The 21,496-nt window shown below is 36.7% G+C and overlaps 1 protein-coding gene across 2 annotated transcripts; it reads right to left on the reverse strand.

The window, feature by feature from the left end:
* Positions 1-1,449: 1,449 nt before the first annotated feature.
* Positions 1,450-13,438, reverse strand: LOC126822470 (solute carrier family 22 member 4). Of its 2 annotated transcripts, XM_050551394.2 has the most exons (9): positions 13,347-13,438; positions 9,755-10,044; positions 7,059-7,477; positions 5,677-5,916; positions 5,044-5,178; positions 4,485-4,567; positions 3,610-3,730; positions 2,842-2,914; positions 1,450-1,707 (listed from the first exon to the last, which is right to left on the reverse strand). In XM_050551394.2, the coding sequence occupies exons 2-9, from the start codon at positions 10,016-10,018 to the stop codon at positions 1,489-1,491; spliced, it is 1,554 nt and encodes a 517-aa protein (XP_050407351.1). In that variant the 5' UTR covers positions 10,019-10,044; positions 13,347-13,438; the 3' UTR covers positions 1,450-1,488. The 2 variants fall into 2 exon arrangements, with proteins under 2 accessions (XP_050407351.1, XP_050407360.1); XM_050551403.2 differs by lacking the exon at positions 2,842-2,914 and having other exon boundaries at positions 1,557-1,707.
* Between the last annotated feature and the right edge of the window lie 8,058 nt (positions 13,439-21,496).

The following is a 21,496-nucleotide window of genomic DNA, read 5'->3' on the forward strand; positions in this document are numbered from 1 at the left end:
TCTGACGACTAATCCTTCTAAATGTGCTTCCATAATTGATTATCGAACTATTAAATGGATTAAATTAGTTAATGCTATTGCTCAATAAATGCATATAGTGTCCTTTTTAATACATGGTCAAAATTTCAAGCATACATAAAAGTATTGAAAAAAAATAAACGACACAGCCCCACCCATCCGTTTGCATGAAGTCATGGTACAAATTCAAATACGTCGGATATTGTTGGAATGTACCTCATTATGCCGGTTTACAGGTATGATATATTGATAACCAAACTATAAACTGTAACAGAAGACCAGCTGTTGGTGATAATAATACAACTAATCAAACATACAACTAGGAGTATAAAACTTTGCATATCTACTTTTTGGTATATTTCGCAGTCAATATTTCTAAACGTTTCTCGTAATTTGACCAAGACAAGATGCACCGCCACTCCATGTGGTGATTGTTTATTTCACAACTTTTTACTGGCTACAAACAGTACTTGTTCTCATAAACGGTGACATTCCATTATCCTCTAAGTCTAAATAGACTTACTGTGACATCTTAGATACGTATTAAGTAGGAAGCTTGGTTTAAATAATACCATTGTATTTAGCCAAAAGTACCAAAAAAAAAAAACCGGCCTATAAAACAAAACCGTAATTAAACCTCAACCGCAATAATCATCATTTTAGGTTTTTGGGGTTTGGGTTGTTTTTTTTTTTAATCATTTACGAACTATAATTTTTAGACAATTGGGTCTCTAACAGTCTAAGTGGAATATCGGTCCAAAATTGGCACAATTGCGTTCAGTATGTACGCTGATGTGATGTATTGAAAGTAAACCAATATTCAACATCCTCTACAGAAGATATAAATGGAACACGTTCAAAACAACCCAGAGCCATTTATACTCTCGTTTTAATCCATGCCGGGACAATTTTTTTTAGTAATTTGATGTTAAATAATCTATTCGAGTACAATTTATCGTGCAACTAATAAACCGTGAAAAACATTTAGGCCTGCAGTCAGAATTTCTAGCGTGAAATTTCGCTACATGACCTGCACCAGCGCTCGGTTGGATATAGCTTCTTGCGAGGATAGACGATGACGCTGTTTGGCTGCAGAAGCCGCGAGTCACCCATTTCGACCTTAAAAGAGAGCACCTCGGCGAGCCAGATTTATGGTTGTAGCCGGCTAAAAGTCTAACAATAACTCATTTAGCATAAATAAACAATTATTTCCTGGTTAACAGAAAATGATATCGCCATTCGGGAATGCATACAAAATACATAAAATTAAAAGAAATTGAAAACAAAGATGAATATAAGAAAGTTTTCTTCCTTTAAATTATCGTAAAATAAACTCCACCTAAATATTATATTTAAGTATAGGAAAAATCCCATATAATTATATTTATTTAAATTTTATATTTATACAAAAGCATACAAAAGTTCGCCCGTTTATAATTAATTATATACCAATACTTCCATAGGTATAAATCACTGCATATCGATTGATGATTCGTTCAGTTTGAATGTATCTGAAACCTTGGGATCATTGGGGATTTCATCTAGGAGTTTCTCCCCTTTGTCGTCATAACCAGGCAGAATGTCTTCTAGCGCTAATCCCAAGGTTTCTGGTAGATAAAACCTGGTCAGGACACCACTTATTGCCAGGAGAATAATAACTATAATAAACGGTATCATCTCGTTATCAGTCTGAAATGTATAAAAAAATGGTATATAAAGCACCTTATAATCTCTTATCATTCTGAAATATATACTTATAGTATATAAACACCATATAATGCCAGTGTGATAATTACAATATACAGAAATGAAATGAAATGAAATGAAATGGGGTTTAACGTCCTACTGTTCTGCTCCTATACTGGGCTAATGAAGACGGGCATAAGCCATACAGTGTGCTACGAGGGAAATTTTGCCCGGGCAGCGGCACTATCGCCTACTCTTATATCGAATTCCAACTGTTCAGTCTTATAAGTCTGATATATTACGGACCAAATACATAGTTCTTTTATTAATCGGGAGATCACGTGAATAAGTGGGTAAGACCCTGGAGGTCGGGTGTTCGATCCCTGCATTGGCCGAGAAAGTTCATCCAGATTTTCCGGCGTGGTCCCCCCTGGTCAGTGATGCAGGGCGGAGGGCCTGACAAGGACAGCTGTCTAGTCGTTCGGATGGCACGAAAAGCCGAGGTCCCGTGTACACATTGGCGTGCATGTAAAAGATCCCTTGACAGTTGGAATTCGATATAAGAATAGGTCGTAGTGCCGCTGTTCGGGCAAAATTTTCCTCATAGCACACTCTATGGCGTGTACCCGTCTTCATTAGCCCAGTTCGGAGCAGAACTGTAGGACATTAAACCCTATTTCATTTCATTTCTTTTATTAATCGTTTCTAATCGAAAACAACCGTCATTTATCAATGACTATATCAGGTACTCCAACATGTTCCTAAAGCAACGACTGTGAGTTTTACAACATCTGGACGTTGCTAGATTACTTTGCAATTCATTTTACAGAAAACACGTGAACAGTGGTTTCCAATCAGAAGTTGTGACACTAACACACTCAAATCAAATATAGCGACCTCCAAGGAAATCTTGACACTGAACTAAAATTGCAACTCGATTATCACAGGTCATTTTACCTGGAAGGCGTGAAACTTGGTATTTACGATGGTCGAGGAATCTGATAGGCTCTTAAGCTGAGTGAGTAGCCCATCGAAATTAGTGCCGAAATATGTAGGCTATACGTGGAGGCCTTGATAAGATGTACGGGGTTAACGCGAGATCAAACCTTCTATTGAAGATGCTGCCCCTAAACTTACCGAAGCAAACACAAACGGTGCAACAATTCCCCCAACACGGGCTGCAGTACTCGCAGCTCCATAACCTAAATTTCTAAAAGCAAAAATACGGTTGTAACAGGAGAGAAAATGCTGGATTGAGATAAAGTCGTGATCTACCAAATGAAGTATTCTGCGACAATCTAAATGCCATTGTCAACCAAATGATTATTCCGAACCTGATTCCTGAACATCCTTACACAGTACATAAATACAACAAGAGCATATTATATACATGCAAAATATAAATATTATTTGAGACTAAAATATAAACTTAACATTTATACATATATACAGCCCCACTTCACCACCACCACACACACACACAATGAGAGCTACTCAAATTTGAAGTGGTATTAGCGAGTCCAACCATTCAATAAAATACTAATATCTTGAAATTGCTGCTCAAGTAAACCAAAAGTTCGTCTACGGACACCTGACAGTTGGGACCATAATTATGTAATGGCAACACTCTTCAAAATGATGTCCACCAGCACAGACGGGGCTATACATTAAATGTCTTAGAACCCAATGATCGAACCATGCCTTGATTAAATAATAAGCTTTATGGTCAATAGCACATGCGTTAGACCTAATACCAGACCAAACGCAGGTCAGTAGAGAAACATAACAACAAAAAAACACACTAGCATTTATTCTTATTTCACTTTTCAGTTTGTATTTTCGATCAACAATTAACGGTCATAATTTCTCGTATAAATTGTGTTGGAATGCTCTTGAAGATACTACCTTATAACTGTAGGATAACTTTCATTTGTTATGGCAATTATCGAGGCCCACGCTTCGCCTGCAAAAATTTTTATCATCAATGCTAAAACTGTAATCACAGTTCCTTTGTGATCACCAGATACTGAAACATAACAGACGACCCTTTAGGATATTATAAAAGATTAATACTCCTATAAGAACGTTAGATGCCGAAGGATATTATTCAAAATAGACGACATTTTATAACCCTTTGTGATCATTATCACTAAAGGATATTATAAAATATAGACGACTATTTTTCTATAATGATTGGTGATCAATAGATGCTGAAGGATATTATACAAAATAGACGGGTTTTATAATCGGAGAACGTGTTGGCTGAGGCAAACGAACCACTGTAACGAACTCTAGAATTGTAAACCTAATATCCATGAATAATTTTTGAAACTCACAGGACAATGTCATATACTTTAGAATGCGTTAAACAGATTCCCGGTAAGATCCATTAACTCGGTTCGCTGACGTGCAGAGAGACAAAAACTGATTTGCTGACAGTGCTCCAGCCCTGTAAACCAGGTGATCATCAATATAAATAATTGTAGGCTGTAGACTTTGGGTAATTTGCGTATTCTCATTTTCAATACCAAAATAACTCACCTAATTTGACAACGTCCATTTAAATCTTAATAATGTGGCCCAACACATAAGTTCATAGAAGAAAAAAACATTTTAGAACTAGGTTGGATTTTAAATTTTGCTTAGTGGGATTTATAATTTTTGAACTAACACCGACTGTTTAAAGTTTTATTTGTACCTGAAACATTATTCGATTGAACAAGAACACGATTGCAAATATTGACCAATCAAGCAAAACATTTTTTTTAAGACCATTTTACCTGTATTTTGGACAATGATCACTCCCACGCAACTCAATGAACCTCCTGCGAACATTGCTGCTGCTACGCTTCGTCGACCTAATCTACAACCAAATTATTCTGATATAAAATTAATTGGGACATTTTTGAGACCAAGTATCTTAGCCTTAGATACGACGTTTCATTAACAAGGCTATATGTTTTCGAATTCCAATTGACTTCTACGGACCTACATGATTGCCTCAACCTCTTCGGCAAATGGTACGCCTATCTCTAAGAACGCCGCATGATGATCTTTTGGCCTGTGGCCTTATAGGAACCTGAGGGGAGAATGAAGGATTTCCAGTTTTCTAGCATAAGAGACCATATTTGGATTACTAGACTATGACGCCATTGACCTAGTTTAATCTGCAAGGTACCTTATTAGTCCGAGTTTAATCTGCAAATAATACCGTATTTGTCCAAGTCTAGCTGTCACCCATTTCTAGGTGACGACTACGACTACAATACAATACTACAATACAAAATGACTTGAAAGGTGGTGGGGCAGCTTGGTAGACAGTAATTGCAAGCCACTCACCTATTTAAAGCACATAAAACAGGTACAACGAATGGAAATTCTAGCACATTCATCAGAAACAGATTCAAATAAAAATTCCCAGAAAATTTATCCACACCAAAAGCAATGCCATAATAAGAAGCCGATAAAGACCACCTGAAATTGAAAGAGAAGTTCTCTGAATGTCCGTTGGCAAGTACCTGTGATAGACCATGGTAATAGAAGCTACACTGACAATACTGGGTCTGTATTTAAGGACCGAATAAGTTGGACCATCCGCATAATATATATCCCAAGTCAAAACTACGAACTGTTTGTGTAATAATCCAAATAACAATAACCGCCATAAATAATTACACATTCATATATATTATGTGAATGATTAATAATATTATTGGGCCATGATACCAGTGTTAAATCAATAGAATTGAACGGTCAAAACTTTAGATCGATTTAAAAGATGTTTGATTGTATATAATGCCGTATGCTTTACATTCTATATTTAACCTTCATTCTGGTCAGTTGGAGCTTTACCTTGTTGTCTAATTATCTAAAATCATAATGCAGGACTTTAAAGGTATTCCTCAATGCGCATGATCATAAAATCCACAATTTTGCAAGAATATATTTTATGGTCTAAATTTTGGGACGTACCAAACGATCTGTAGTGTTATCGTATGTCTAGCAAGTTTCCATCCTTTGTACAAATTAATATAAGAATATTTTTGTCCTCGTTTCGTCCGCTCTTCCTCTTCCTCGCTTAGTTTCAAAATCATTTCTCTAGTTTTAGCTGGCTTGGTTCTGCCGTTCATCATGGCTACTCGTTCTATAATATGTTCGGCCTGTTCAACCCGCCCAGTAACTGCCAACCACCTTAAACTTTCTGGTACAATACTAAAATAAACATTTAAAGAAGTTTGTTAAAACAAACTCAATGTCCAATGACATAACCAAACTCTAAAATTTAAACTCACATACGGAACTTATCTATCTACAATTAGATCCGTTCGAGAAGAGACACAAAGTTAGTTGACCGACATTTTAATTCCCATTTCTACGATTTCAGTCGAAAACACTACGTATACTTCCAGAAGTTTGAGACGTATGTATCCCGCTTCCATTTTAGTATGTAATAAAATTGAAAACGTTTATTTAGCCTTTTTGTGTATGAAACGGATTAAAACCACATTGATCAGTACGCTATATGTTCAATATGGCAGCCATCCAGGTTATCTATTTTCAAAGTAGATAGTTCTCTGTGTGAAGAATTTTACTCAGGGTGATGTATTTAAGACCACGTCCTGTTATTCCGGTTTTGTTTTAAGGCGTTTCGTCCGCAACCGGGGAACCGTCCGTGACTAAGTGAGTAAGACGCTGCCTCGCTTGTAGCTTGGAGGTCGCGGTTTCGCTTCCGGTGTTGTCCGATATAGTTCATCGGGATTTCCCCGCGTGGTATCCTCTTGTCTGTGGTGCAGGACGGAGGGCCTGACGAAGACATGTCTAGTCGTTGGGATGGGACGAAAAACCGAGGTCTCGTGTACACTTTGGCATGCTCGCGAAAGATCCATTGGCAGTTGGAATTCGATATAAGAGTAGGCCGTAGTCCCATACAACACTGTACAGTGTAAGCCCGTCTTCATTAGCCCAGTCAGAACATTCCATTTCATTTTATTTCGTCTCCAACCCTTTTAAACAGGTCACTGATTTTTTTCGATGGGCTTTCTTTTTAATGCGAATGAATAGAGGCCGGAAGATCATCTACCACTGATATTTTGATTTCCTAATTAAAAGTTAAATTATCAAATTGCATACGTTTTAGCCTGAATTAGAATATATCTTTTCCCAAAAAATGCACAAAATGGTCAGTGGGTTTAAGAAATGAGGCACCCGATTGGTTTTGGGATTTCATAAGACAATTCACGCCTATCTCTCTTTATGCGTCGCATTTAGGTTATCAAGTGATATGGATTTTTCCCATTTCTCTGATCACAAAGCCCAAAAGCAATAATAATAATAATCGATATACTTGTACTTACAACCAACCAAGTAAAAATATCATCGTCCAAACTCCAGCAATTATATGAACATATACCCAGTCGTGCAATAACCATGTGACTAGAGCTAAAATACACACACCAGTCGCCCAGAATGGAATTACTATCAAGGCAGGCCTCCATTTGTATCCAAGAAATTCGACTGGAAACATGCTGACCACCAAATAAGACCCGATAGTTATTCCAATCAGACAGCGCATGACAGTAAACGCCTGCCATGACGAGACAAATATTATAGCTATTGTAAATATGGAATGGAGTAGTAACGTAAAATAGAATGTCTTTTTACGACCAAATGTATCGGCAGATTGACCAGCAATTATAGCACCAACTAACACCCCAGCCATCTGTATAGAGGTAATGATAGGTGTTATCCACTTTCGTTCACATACCAAATCCCACTGAAACACAGAATATGAAAGGGGATTAAAGTTGCAATTTCATATTTTCTAAGAAAGTCAAAACATAATTATTTCTATGTCTTTTGCTCAATAGGTTGTTAACTCACTATTATACGATCATAGGTGTCATTGTCACATACCAAATCCCACTGAAACACAGAATATGAACGGGGATTAAAGTTGCAATTTCATATTTTCTACGAAAGTCAAAACATAATTATTTCTATGTCTTTTGCTCAATAGGTTGTTAACTCACTATTATACGATCATATGTGTCATTGTCACACTTAAAACTCATTTACACCGGAAATAATAACACAATTACCTCCCAATTACCCCCGTTGTTTTCTATTCTCCACCATGGAGTAGCTATCTTCAAACGTTTGAATTTGAAGATGAAAATGATATTTTTGCCAATTTCTCAACTGGAAATAGTGAATTATAGGATTAATAGGATTATTCTTTAACAAGGTAGGACTGTTTATAGATACCATCTATTTTAAGGCTTTATTTTAATACATTTTAAAAATATAACTTAAAAATATGAAATTGCAACTTTAAAGGGAAATGAAAGTATAAACAAAATTAAAACGTTTTAGATTGTAGTAGAAAAGTTCGTGAATGGATTGCCAATTATTGTCCCATTCACTGTTCATGGAACTGAAGTTTAATTTAAGTTAGTAAAATGAAAATATTAAGTACGTTAAGTAAGTATTAAAGCAAACTAGATACTCCAATTAGTAAAAAAAAAGTAAATGCACACCTTACAATCTTAAAATAATGTAAACTAAATGTCGCAAGTGAATAGTTCAATCGTTATTTTTCAACTTAGTTTATCGCCTCTTCAATATGTGCTAGGTATTAGTAATCTACGCATCCTGGCACAATTTTTAAATTTTTGGACCACGGGAACAGTGCCGGCTAATCTATCCTAGTTGGAGGGTGGGGCATTTTGGGCGTGTCTATTAGGGGTAACCCACCGCACAAACTGTCTGGCAGTGGTCATTCATGATTCCTCTCTTGGTACTGAACAACTCCAAAGCTGTTTTAGGTGGTACAGATTTGAGCTAATCTAGCCTAGCTTTGGTCTTGAAATTAGATAACTCTTGTCAGGGATACTCCATCACTACAAATGTCTGGCAATTACATAGCTCTGTCAGGGGTACCCCACCACTAGAAATGTCCGTCAGAGTGTTTTTGTAATACCTAAAGATGTAGGGTACATTGCTGTGCGATTTTCATGTGGTACACTTTTGAGCTAATCTAGACTATTTGTGGAATACCACACCCACCACCAGAAACCCGGCAGACTTACATTCTGATGATACCAGATATACGTACATTGATACCATATAGGAGAAAATTGGTACACTTTTCAGCTAGGTTAACCCCCTGGGCTACCGCTCTATACGTAATACATCAGCCAGATGTCTAATAAGACTCCTTTGTCTGGAAGGGTTTATAAGCCCAGAGGACAAACGAATCGAGGGAGAAGTCCGGCGAGGACAGGCCACGCATGTCTGGAGTTAAGACCGGACAACGGCCATGTAATGTAAGTTAGTTGGGAGTTGGCACACTCGTGCCTAGCCGAGCTAGGACATGGCTCACCCAACACAAGCTAATTACGGAGTCTTGAGTTTTGTACATAATATATTAGAAGAAGAATAAAAGTATTACAAGATGTTAAACTAGTCTTGTCATCTGAACTTGATGATAGAAAGCAATAGTGTCGCATATTCGTAATGCATTATAGAACTGTAGAAAATGTAGATAAATGCGAATTTTTATTTATTATTCATAACGTGACAAAGACTAACGGAACTGTGACCCGCAATGTGGTGTCAAGTGCAATTTACAGTGAAGTTCAAAGAGCAGGTGAAACACAGATCAAGACATTGCACGTATTTCAGCAGTCAACCAGGGTGATAGCAGTGTTAGTTTCTGGTTGACATTTTATCCAGATTAATTTGAAACCACCACGTTATATACCATGTGAGAGTATGTAGTGGTTTTTCACTGAATGTGTCCCTCCAAGTACTCTTTAACGTGAATCACATCTACACTTTTATTGTCAGCTTTCAAGGCAATACGTGTGAACGGTGTCTTGCAAAAGCCCCTCCGGACGTTCGAGTAGACATTTCAATCTCCACAACCCAAATTCTAACCGTGGTAGCGAACTAAATACTATGTTGTGCATATTAGGACTTCGCCGAGGGAATCCTAGCTAGAATGACGTCGTTACAAAATACGTCTGTAAACAATTAATAAGGAACTGACCTCGGTCGCCACAGTCCTTGTATAGCCATCATAAACTCTTGAACATGTTGAATTACCAGCAGAACAATATTTATACGTCATATTATTCCTGCTAAAATTAGAATTGACGTCATCTACACACCACCAATCAGTGACGTAGGCACCATATGACATTAACATCATATTATATCCAATAGCTAACTTTGGTGACATCACCATGAACATCATTAATATCTGGAATTTCCCAAATGACCCTATCTCTTCTATCAATTCATCCAAATGCATTTCGAAAATATTGATTTTTTCTTTTTCTGAAATATATTCAATTAAATTGGTATTAAATTGTTATTTGAAATTAGATTGATGTGTGCAGGGATTTTGTTTCCATTTGTCTTCGGGAAAGGGGCTGCAAGGATATATTATTTGAGCGTGATGAATAATAGAATTATTCTTAGGAACGCTGTAATTCTAGTTCTTGTCCACTCAGTCGGTGTAGAACAGTAGGACGACAACCCCATTTCATTTCATTCTTCTTTCTGTATGTTAGAGGGTTTCATGGCGTACAATGAATATTAACAGACACCCCTTTCTCAATTTGTCATAAATTTTGGCAGCCTTTTCATTGTTTTCATGTATCCTTTCGGGAAACGATTCAGCAGAATAATAACAAGTGCTACAAAAAGGTTTCACCACATCTTAAATCTAGTTTAACAGTGAAAATTTAGGAAATGGGGTCCATATGGTATGGCACCAGGTTATTTACCTAAACTTTTCAAATTGTATTCCTACTTTGTTGGCATTCACATTTTCGTCGCGTTTCTGGCGAACCGACGAATCTGATATATTTAAGTATTGAGAATTATGCGTTTGAAATTTGCGTTATGTTGTTATCTCTGTAGCCATCAAATGATAACATTTATGTAAATGGCGTCCGATGTACTGGTGTTTATGAATGAAATATTAAATCACAATTAATGAATATTATTATTTGATGTCCACAGATATAACAAAAGAAACCGCACAGCCCATTTTTCATCAATTTTTATTTGAACGAGATCGTTGTTTCCAAAACTTTTATTAATTCATTATTGGTTTTAAATGTAGGATCACTAATTGTGACTGGCCATACATTTTGCCGAAATTTGTTTTCGCTTGATTGCACCAAGACAAATGAGTTTAACAATTTCGCAAGTTTTTCGCATGAAACCCAAATCTGAGGCCTTTAAAATCCCAGAATGTGTTGCACATATAAACACTCAACGAGTCAAGTGATGCCTCATCTGAACGAAGATCAGCGCAACTATGCTGTCGGTTGGTTACATGCAGGCGTCTAGCAGACAGATGTAGCCAGGCTGCTGAATGTTTTCCAGGGTACCATTTTTCGCCTTTAGTATAGGTACTGACAGCGAAGATCAACATGTGCCGGCCCAAGCTCAGACCAAACAAGATTGACCCCACTTGCCCTGGATCGCCACATCAATAATTGACACTTTTATGGACCAGAGGGCTTAAAAAGTGTCTTGTAGAAAGTCACTCTGCAAATAATACTCAGTTGAAAAAATATTGATTTTAGCTTCGGTGATTTCGGACATTTCGCATTGTCGCAGAGCGTTCAAAATAGCTTTATCCCCTAAGCCACGTAACGAGAGAGAGAGAGATGGAGTTTAACGTTCACTCGACCCAAACTAGGTCATTTCGGGACTAACACATGGTTCAATTTTATTTCAATAATTCGCTTGCGCGTAGGGGTTTTTAGCAGTGGGAGGACCCGGAGAAAACCCACGAGGTTGGACAGGCAACCCTACTCCTTTTCACGTACAAGCAGATTATTGAAACCCCACCGGTTGACTCAATGGCAGACCGTATGATACAGCGTGCGTGCGTGTTTTTTTGTTGGTTTTTTTTTTCAAAATATCGGATATTTTTTCGACTACTTTCGGTTTACATATCATAACCGGGATAGATTTAATAAGTGGTCTGGATAAATAACGTCCTGTACCAGAAGTTTCAGAGCCATCCATTGAGTAGTTTAAAACAGAAAGAAAATTTTCAGTAATTTAACGATTTTTCGACTTTTTTCAAAGATTTAAGCCCTTTTTGGACGCTTTATATCATATTGAGGCGTTCAAATTTGAATTCACGCCCTAGACCACCGATATGACTCTGAGTGACAGAAGATTAAGAAATGAAATAAGAAGAATTTTCGAGATAAAAGCGTCTGAATAGGCTCCAAAAAGGACAATACTAGATGAAATAACCATGAAAATCCGATGTTCAAAAGGGCAAAAATGTCAAAATATTGAAAATTAAACTTCAATAACTCAATACATATTTTACATCATTAGAATCGCCATTACATAAGCTATCTGGATATAAAAACCTTTTCATACGCCCACATTTTCATGTGGACGTATATTGTCGTCGCCCCTGTCCGTCCGTCCGGACGTTCACAATTGTTTGTGAACAGTCTACAGGTCACAATTTTTATCCGATTTCAATGAAACTTGAAATATAGGTTGATCACTCTAAGATCTCGGTTCTTTCGATATTGGCATGTGTCGGATTGTAACTTCAAGGATTACGGCCCCTGATTGTACGAAAAATCACGTTTTTAGCTTGTGAACACCGTAGAGGTCACAATTTTTATCCGATTTGGTTTAAACTTGGAATGTATGCTTATAATCCAAAGATCTCGGTTCCTTTCGATATTCGCACATATTGGAACGTAACTTCCTGAATTATGGCCCCTGATTGTAAAAAAAATCGCGTTTTTAGCTTGTGGACCCTATAGAGGTCATAATTTTTATACGATTTTAAAAACTGTATTATTATATCACCGTTACACCCTAAGGCCGACTGAGTTCGAATTTCGTGAAAATCAGCCCAAAACTGACAGACAAAATGGCCGCCCTTCGTTCTCAAATAGCATAAAAATATGGTATATCAAGGTTGCGGACCCTATAGAGGTCCGATTTTGATGTAAGATTATAACCCAAAGATCTCGGTTCCTTTCAATATTCGCGCATATCGAATTGTAATTTCCTGATGTATGGCCCTTGATTGCAGGAAAAATCACTTTCTTTCCATCTGTCGAAAATGTGGGCGTATCGTGCCTGGCAGCCGCTGGTTTGAACATCTGACAGAGCATTTTCCAAAATTTAACGATTTTTGGACCTTTTCGATTTTCTGTCCTATTCCAGTTATTTCAAAGTCGAATTGGACTTCTTTGTACACATGACTACCGAAAGGACCCGGGATATAGAAAGTTTTAAAAAGAATCGTTAAGTATTCGAGATAAAGGCGTTTAAAAAGACCCCAAAGTGGAAAATACTTGATTTTCGGCGTACATTAATTATTTTGATCCGGCAATATCCGACGTAGAAATCGAATTTTCCCAAAAGTATCCATTTTTTGTGTATTTTTACAAAATATCGGACATCATTTCGAGTATTTTCGGTTTACGGATCATTGTCGAAATAGCTTTATCCAATGGGGCATAACTATTGAAATGATAATTGAAAGGGTTGAAAATCAATAGGATTTATTCGTTTCAATGCGTTAGACAAACCATGTAAGCAAGTTCTTTAAGCTAAATAAACAGAGATAATCTCACCTTCAAAATACTGCTATTCATTAGCTAAGAATACACCACAAGTAGTTTGGATGTATGTGTATATTCTGGGATTTTACAATATATCGGATTATTAAACTACGAAAAGGGATACACAGCAACTGTCTATCTGTTATAGTTTACTGTCAGTTTCTCAAACTGTCCGTGATTCGGTGAACTAAATTGGTGTGTGAGAATAGTTATTAACCAACCCGGCTGGTGGACTGCATTTAAAGGGCCATTGTCACAGTCATTATAAAATAATGTAAAATATTACTTTATCTTTATTAAACACAGAAAATCGTTTAAATATAATTTATTCTTGAGAGAGAACTAGTAAAAGGTATATTGGAACGAATTTATAATACACATACGAATATTTTATTTATAATTTATTTCAGTGGTAGTGCTTTTGTGAAATACAAGTGCACACAGCAAAGCGAAACCAACATTAATTAACTAGCTGAGATTTGGTTGACAATCGTACTTTTATAATATCCCAAAGGTATTTTTAACTTCCCTACTAATTATGTGCCGGCGAATAGTGGTCTGAGAGTGAGATATGTTTTAAATTTGATTGAAAATCTAATTCTAGAATACCATATCGTCGAAATGATTTTGACCGGAGTGTGTTGGGATTCAATGAAGGCAGTAACGGGGAAACTATTATTTTGCTCTAATTGACACCAGAAGTAATGAATGTATCAGACCTTTGAACAACACCCTATAGTTAATTTTCAAATCATTTGTTTTACAGATCGGCACGTTCCGCCCAGGCAAAAGATACCTTTAAGTACCAGCGCATGTTGTAATAAATAGATAATGTTATGCATGGCGGTTAACTCAGTGAACTAGTGCGGTGTTACTTGGATTACACTAATAAAGTTAAACGTCCGTCAACAAAATAGTTCGGAGTATGGAAAAGCATGGGGTTAAAGGGAATGTCCCGCATTTCACGAAATAGGTGCTGATAAAATTAGTTTAAAGGCTCAATACCACTCTTGTTGTAACTGAATAATATGTCCCAATCTTTATTCTGGTCAACAAATTGTACTATTTTACAATATTCCAATTAATTGATGATAAAAATTTGATCTTAACCCACCTAATTTAAAAAATTAAACTAAATGATTTCAAAAGCCTGACGTAAAGCTTTCTAAATGTGACTTGGATTTAAAAATATTTTTGAACCCTCTGGACAAGTAAAATAGGATTTAATGGATAATTTACACAACAGGTAGGACACTAACACATCTAGTACTTAGAATAAGGCTATTTTTTATTTTCTGGGGCTGTCAAGCCAGCAAGAGTGGTATTGTCCCTTTAAGGAATGCCAATTAAACGTGAAATTGTAAATAAATGGCTGGTTTGCAAGATTCAAGATTATAAGCTACTAACTGGGTTACCTAATCCCTTTAGGGAATTCCAATGTCGAATGAAACCTGTGACTTTGTAGTAACGCACGTAAGTATGTAGACATGGTTATCAAGGAACTTAAGATAGCGTTAAAATTGGTGGCTTAATACAATAAACATAAGGAAACAGAAAGTCGCATGTACCAAAGAGATTCGTATAGGATAAAAGTTTCCAATGGTTTTCTTGATTCATTAAAAATTTCCATTACGACCCCTTTAACGTTCGCCAACACATTTCTTCGGTCATATGGTTGATTCTGTATTTACCGCGATCATTTGTATCATAATATCATCGGTGTTTCTACCTAATATTCAAATTAAAACTTTTAATAGTTCTCCCAAGTGCACACCGCTTTTTTCCCATCCCAATCCTCACTGCTTACAATGCTTAAATCTCCACTTGTAATTGATAGAGATATACGTGGTTTTCAAAGGAAAATATTTGAACATCCAGCTGTCCAGTACAATTTAATATATTATTATATTACATTCTGTCATACTTAAAAAGACCGTCGTGTAGCGCATTCACAAGCATTGATTAGTAGGGAAAGTACACCAGACGATAACGTGGGTTTAAATATAAATTTTGTTCTTCGGTGTCACCTTGTAATCAATCTTTATAAATTTGAACTGCTTGATCGAATGAACCTTTCTAATAATTTGAAAATCAACTACAAATCTTGTAGAATGTCCAAAAGTGGATAAAGATTATGCTAATTACATGCAAGAACGCATAGTTGAGATACTGTCGGTTGCAAACGATAGTAAAGGACATGTTGGTGTCAATCATTATCGTTCATGTGAAAGAACTCGTTAAACACGTTTCAAATATAATTTTAACACAGGGGTAATTGCTACGATAAATGTGTAATGAAGGTTTCAACAAAAGGAAGTGACGAACGCAAAAGGAAAACACGAGTTATCCTTCTATATAACAGACTGAAGTGACGAGTGATAACAGATACCCGGGCGAATTTCTGCTCACTAATAATTCCTTCGAACTAGCTACATCATACGGCCATACTATTACCTGATCTAGTTTCGACTATACGCATACACTGAATTTTGAGACCGCCTTTATATAATGCTATTGAAATAACATGGATTAATTCGGGTCACAACATTCAGCTGGGGATTTGGATATCCCTAAATTAGCCACAAACCACATATAGCACGTATCTTAAGATTAATTAATTTATTTCACGATTCACGCATGTAAAATGTGTATGATAATCATGAATAATAGTTGCGATATAATCAACTTAATTCAAGAACTGTGATAGTATCTAAAAAAAATGAGGTAATATTTGGTAGTATTTAATTCCTATTGGGTAAATCGTATTGTTCGCCGTGTGGTAAGATAACAGATATCAGGCCCGTAGCCAGCCCAAAAATGTTGGGGGGGGGGGGGGCTTCTGGAAAATTTCCTACGATCTCCAGTTGACTTTCTTATGGTAGATTTTTTCGAGCGTTGGTATGCGGGTCTAGGGTGCTCTCCCCCCACCCCTTCCCCAACATTTTTTTGAGGAAAAATAGGGTTTGTACCCGAGGACAGGAACTATGAAAATGACGGGAAATTTCAATTTTGAGGCTGAATTTGCGATATTGGCGTATTATGATATTTTGATATGAACATTATAAAAATCTGAAGGAAGGTATACGACTTTTGCGTACCTATAATAATTTATGAGAAAAACGAAGAGATTGGAAACGGATTAGAGTTCGTTTGGATTTTGAAGAATATCACGCCTGGTGCGAGCTGGAATTGATCTCATCGCCATCTGGTAACAGATATCATACCCGTAGCTAGCCCAAAAATGTTGGGGGGGGGGGGGGCTTCTGGGTGCGCCGATTATCACGCCTGTGTGAGCTAGAATCAATCTCCTCCCTATCGTGAATTTGACCTGGAAATTTCCTACGAACTCCAGTTGGCTTTTTATGGTAGATTTTATCGGGCGTCGGTATGCGGGTCTATGGCAAAATTCCGCTACAAGGTCCTCCCTACAAAACAAACGATACATTTTTGGAAAGCTTATAAAACCAGGAACACAAATCCAGAAAACAGAAATCCAAGCAAAATGTTTGCAATAACTCGATTTAGGGCCAGATGAAAATTGTGATAATTGTCAAGTAAATGCCATATTTATACTATTGTGAAGTTGACATGAAATTAAATACAGTGACTATGCCGATACATACGTTCGGTACTTCAATGGGTTGAACGTGAAACAGAAGGGCCGAAACGCTTCGAATTCTTGTTTAGGAAACAACCGGCAAATCTGGACCGTGGTGTCGAGGCCAGTTACATAATATCATTATTGGTAGCAAAGAAAGGAAACCCACATACTATCGGCGAAGAATTGATCAACCCGGTCTTAGTTGTTTTCGCGCACACTGTGCTTCAGAAAAGCGCCGACGCTGGTGTAAATTCAGTTCCTACTGTCGATATTTTTTGCATGTATAAACAATGCATTGTGTGATATTCTAATGAGCGATATCTCATATATCGCTTTACATGAATTCGATTACGATACTTACCCTGATAACAGACACGAAACTAGTTGACAGCCAAGTCGAAAACAATGTCCATACGTATACTTGGAGAATGTTCATGTGTTATGCAATTGAAATTTTTTATTTAGGTTTTGCGTGTAAAGAATGGATTAGAACCATATATTTGATGTCTTCGAATATAGTTTGAACAATAGGTTACCAGGCAAAGAAACATAACCCATGTCAGCTAAGTCCACAAAGATTATCATGCATATTTATTCTGTTGTTGGTAATGGAAGCGTTTAGAAAACACTAAGAACTGATTTAATAGTAAGTAATTGTCAAAATTCATTAATATTTTACTTGCTTCTAGTACTTCTCGAAGCCAACCACTATTATACAAATCTTGTAATATGATGATGAATTTAGCTGTTCTCAAGAATGGCGCACTGTGTATGAATTTACAATCGGATAACTGTGATATCTAAGGTGTCCCCAAGTCTTATCAAAGTGAGTTAGACCAATAATACAGAAATCATTGGAAATCATTAGACTTCATCGCATGATCGTATATAATGTGTATAAATGTAAGCCATTTGGATGATCACGTAGGCTTCTACAGCGTCCACAAGATGTTTCAACACGATCAAGGTCCATAATAATTGAAAATCAATAGGATATAAAACTTCTGTGTATAAATGCAAGTCAAAATACGACCATAGTTCCGTTTGGGAGTATTTCAAAAATTGTTGTTTAACGTCATATTTTTCTGCATAAACCGAGCCAATGAAGAAGAGCATACATCATGCAGGGAAATTATGATGGGACAATGGTTATGTTATGTGCGCGCCAATGTGTACAAGGGACCCAGTTTTCCCCGTTACAACGATTAGACCCGGCCCTGAATTCACAAGGCATTCTCAGGCTTAAGAATTTACTCAACTTACAAGCACTGTTGATGAGAAATGTCTTTGATCCAGAAACACAAAACTTTGCACATAGTTTCTAATTCGTGTATTTGATATATTAAAACAATAAAAGTTTTATAAAGGGCTATATTTTAGTTTAAATAAGGTAAGCAATTTTGAGTAAATTCTTAACTTAAAGGAGCTAAATCGCTAACATTTGGGACCTAGAAATTGACAAAAGTGGGTAGCAACGCATATAATACTGTAATATGAATGTATATAAACTGATTTACATTCAATGGTTTCCGTTTTTACTCCAATTTCAAATCTGTTATGTTCGGCGAAATAAGCCAGCAGTCTCACGCGAGTGCAAATTTCTAGCGTCTGGTTATTCCAGTCTACATACGCCGTTTGATATAGTGCAATGTGTCTAGCCTCGTCCCTCGAGTCCTTGATACAACTGGGGCTGAAGCGCATTATGATACACGATTCGTGTACCAATTGTAAAATGTTTATTTTGTGTTAAATATTGGATATCAAAAGCCCATCTTTTTCCGGTAAGATCACAACATCAATGTTGATTTAAATTGACAAATAAATCGTGTTTTCAATGTTGAAGATTTTGGATGATACTGAGTTAGAGACTTAGCTACTTTAAGTCTGAGAATGCTTTGTGAACTTGGGGCCCGGTCTCTTGTCAGGCTAGCCGTCTTGAACCATTGACGAGGTAAAGCAATACTGGAACATCACGAAATTTCGATGAACATAATATTCTAATATGAGTTCACAATAGGTAACCACGGGTGAAATCATATTATTAATATATTGTTGTGAGTACGGATTCGCTTGCTGGTCACGTTTGAAGGCAAGCGTTCTGTTAACCTACTTATAATCTCCCACGAAAGAAAACAGGATTCGGTCCACTAATTATTTATCGTCACATTTTATCATTGATACCTCCATTGGCCCTATAAAAGTAATTCTCGTCCGTAGCCTTTTCTCACATTTTCGTTTGGTTGAATACTTACTGTCGCAGCTAAATGTGGCGCCTAAGGACAGTTTAGACTCGCTGCTTTAAGTGTTCGGAATAGCTTGGGGAGAAATGATAACACAAGATGGTTTTAAAAGTTTTGAAAAATATCACAAATATATATGATAGAGCTACATCAAATATAAACCTGCCAATTCTAGCTGTTACAGGTTAATATTCAGTACCAAAGCAGCATCAACAGTGACACCAAGAACATCCATAACAACTGAAATGATACAATTCAATGGTACACAATTCCGCTGTAAACCCAAATAACTGACTTCCATCTTTGGATAAAGTCCACAAATTATTTGGTAAATTCATAATATAATCATTCATTGTACACACACTTGATTTCATTAAATAATACACGTCAGATACCAAACATCATGTATTCTTTGAAGTAAAATGTAATAATCTAATGTGTCTTACCAGTACTGTAGAGTACGGGAACGAACAAGTCATCGAACCAGTGAAGAGTGAGAGAATATGTGTATGTGTTTTAATAAATTGTGCCACCCAAATAACCCAATAAGAATACAAGAAATCATAATCACCTGATAAACAACCTCAAAGTAAAATGTTGATCAATGCTCAAAAGCATTTATTTGATCAACATGGAAATCTTGAGTTAAGCAAACTGAAAGTAACATACTATTAAGCATATATATACAAATATTGAATAACAGATTGAATAGGCTCGTCCAGCAGTTCGATTAATCACTTCGCAGTTTTATGTGTTGTCGAAAATTAAACTTCTGTACTTATCTTTATACTTAACGATTTTATTATTCGGAACAGAAGACCTGAAAAACCATAACTTCCTCTACATTTCCCAAAGATTCTGAATAAATGAAGGAAATATGAAACTGTTGATTGTGGTATGTACATGTATATAGCCATCTGATAATTTGTACATACTTTACTTCTTTCACATGTTTGTATTGTTATGGAGCGGGGGTCTATAGACTTATGCCTGTTCTCATATCCTGTTTCTGCGAATAAATATTGTTTAAAGAAAACACGTGTAACGGTTTCAGGAGATGCTTTTTTCATCATCATTAATATTATTAAGAAAGCCTATCTTCTTAACGGAAAGAAGTCTTACCTTTTCAGATAGAACCCCAAGCCCCACCTTTTCGTTCGTTCGTTCATTCATAGAGCTTCGGGCCCAACGAACGCCCCCCCCCCCCCCCCCGGGAGTGTGTGGAAGAAAAATGTTTCAGCCAGTCGTGCTTGAGAGACTTGAAGGCATTAAGTGGAAACGGATATGCGAAGAGGAAATCGCAGTCAATCCCATCATTTAAGACGCTATCGTGCCTTTTGTGATACAGCATCTGATGGACTATTCAGGGTCATTCTTACTCTAATGCAATGACATAACTCGTGGGGACAAGCTTTAAAATATAAACCCCATTAGGGGCCGCTAGGGTGATAGAAGTTTATGTGCTGACCCAGGCTGCAACCATCGTTCCCATACAAGGATGTGTGTAAGCTTGTAGCAGGTCGACGGACCCAACTGCATATCTGCCTCACCGTATCTCAACACATGCCGTATTGTTCGGTGTTCGGTCTATGAGCAAGAAATATTGAAATTTTGGAGGGTATAAAAGAAATTAGAAACGAAACGAAATACAAAATTATTAACAATTAATCTCACAAGTCTCAGTCCAGATTTATTCGTCTGCTCGTGTGTCGGTGTTATATAAAATTTTGCATAAAATTTTGTGACTTTTTAGTTAATCACAGGGGGGAATCTTATGGTATTCAGTCATGCATCATTTATTTGAGCAGTTGGCAAATCCTGGTGATCCGGAAAATACTGGCTATTCATGTTGTGTCAAGGGCATTGTGAAATAATGAATATACAAAAATCTAACAAAAGTGTGCTAGCAATATGAACCCCTGAAATAAGACGTTACATAATTGGAAATTAAACTTTGGTCATTGGCTCCAGGCAGAAAATTCTGCCGTAGTTTATCTTCAAACATATAAGTAAGATACTACTTATACTTACGAATTACAAAACAGGATTAAATTGTTAATATACATTTTAATCAGTTTGGATATAGGTTAATTCGGTCGTTATTAAAAACCAGTATAATACGGAACATGATGAGGGATATACAATATTCTATCCCCATTTTCAACATGATAATTATTAAGACATGTATATTTCTGACCACCATTACTTCCATGGTGGTACAAAATACGATCTCCATGTGGCCGTATAATACAGGTAATGCAAGTATCGTAAACACCAGTTTCCTTGGTGATTGCCTTCTCTAGATCAAACAATCTACAGCT

Source organism: Patella vulgata, chromosome 1, assembly GCF_932274485.2.
Source record: "Patella vulgata chromosome 1, xgPatVulg1.2, whole genome shotgun sequence".
NCBI lineage: Eukaryota > Metazoa > Mollusca > Gastropoda > Patellidae > Patella > Patella vulgata.

Excerpts from the sequence above, each read along its gene's own strand:
- LOC126822470 (XM_050551394.2), bottom strand. The coding sequence starts at position 10,018 with ATGCATTTGGATGAATTGATAGAAGAGATAGGGTCATTTGGGAAATTC. Across the intron at positions 5,179-5,676 it reads ATAACACTACAGATCGTTTG|GTGGTCTTTATCGGCTTCTT; the intron begins GTACGTCCCAAA and ends TTTCAATTTCAG. Across the intron at positions 4,568-5,043 it reads GTTTTATGTGCTTTAAATAG|ATTAGGTCGACGAAGCGTAG; the intron begins GTGAGTGGCTTG and ends ATTTGGTTGTAG.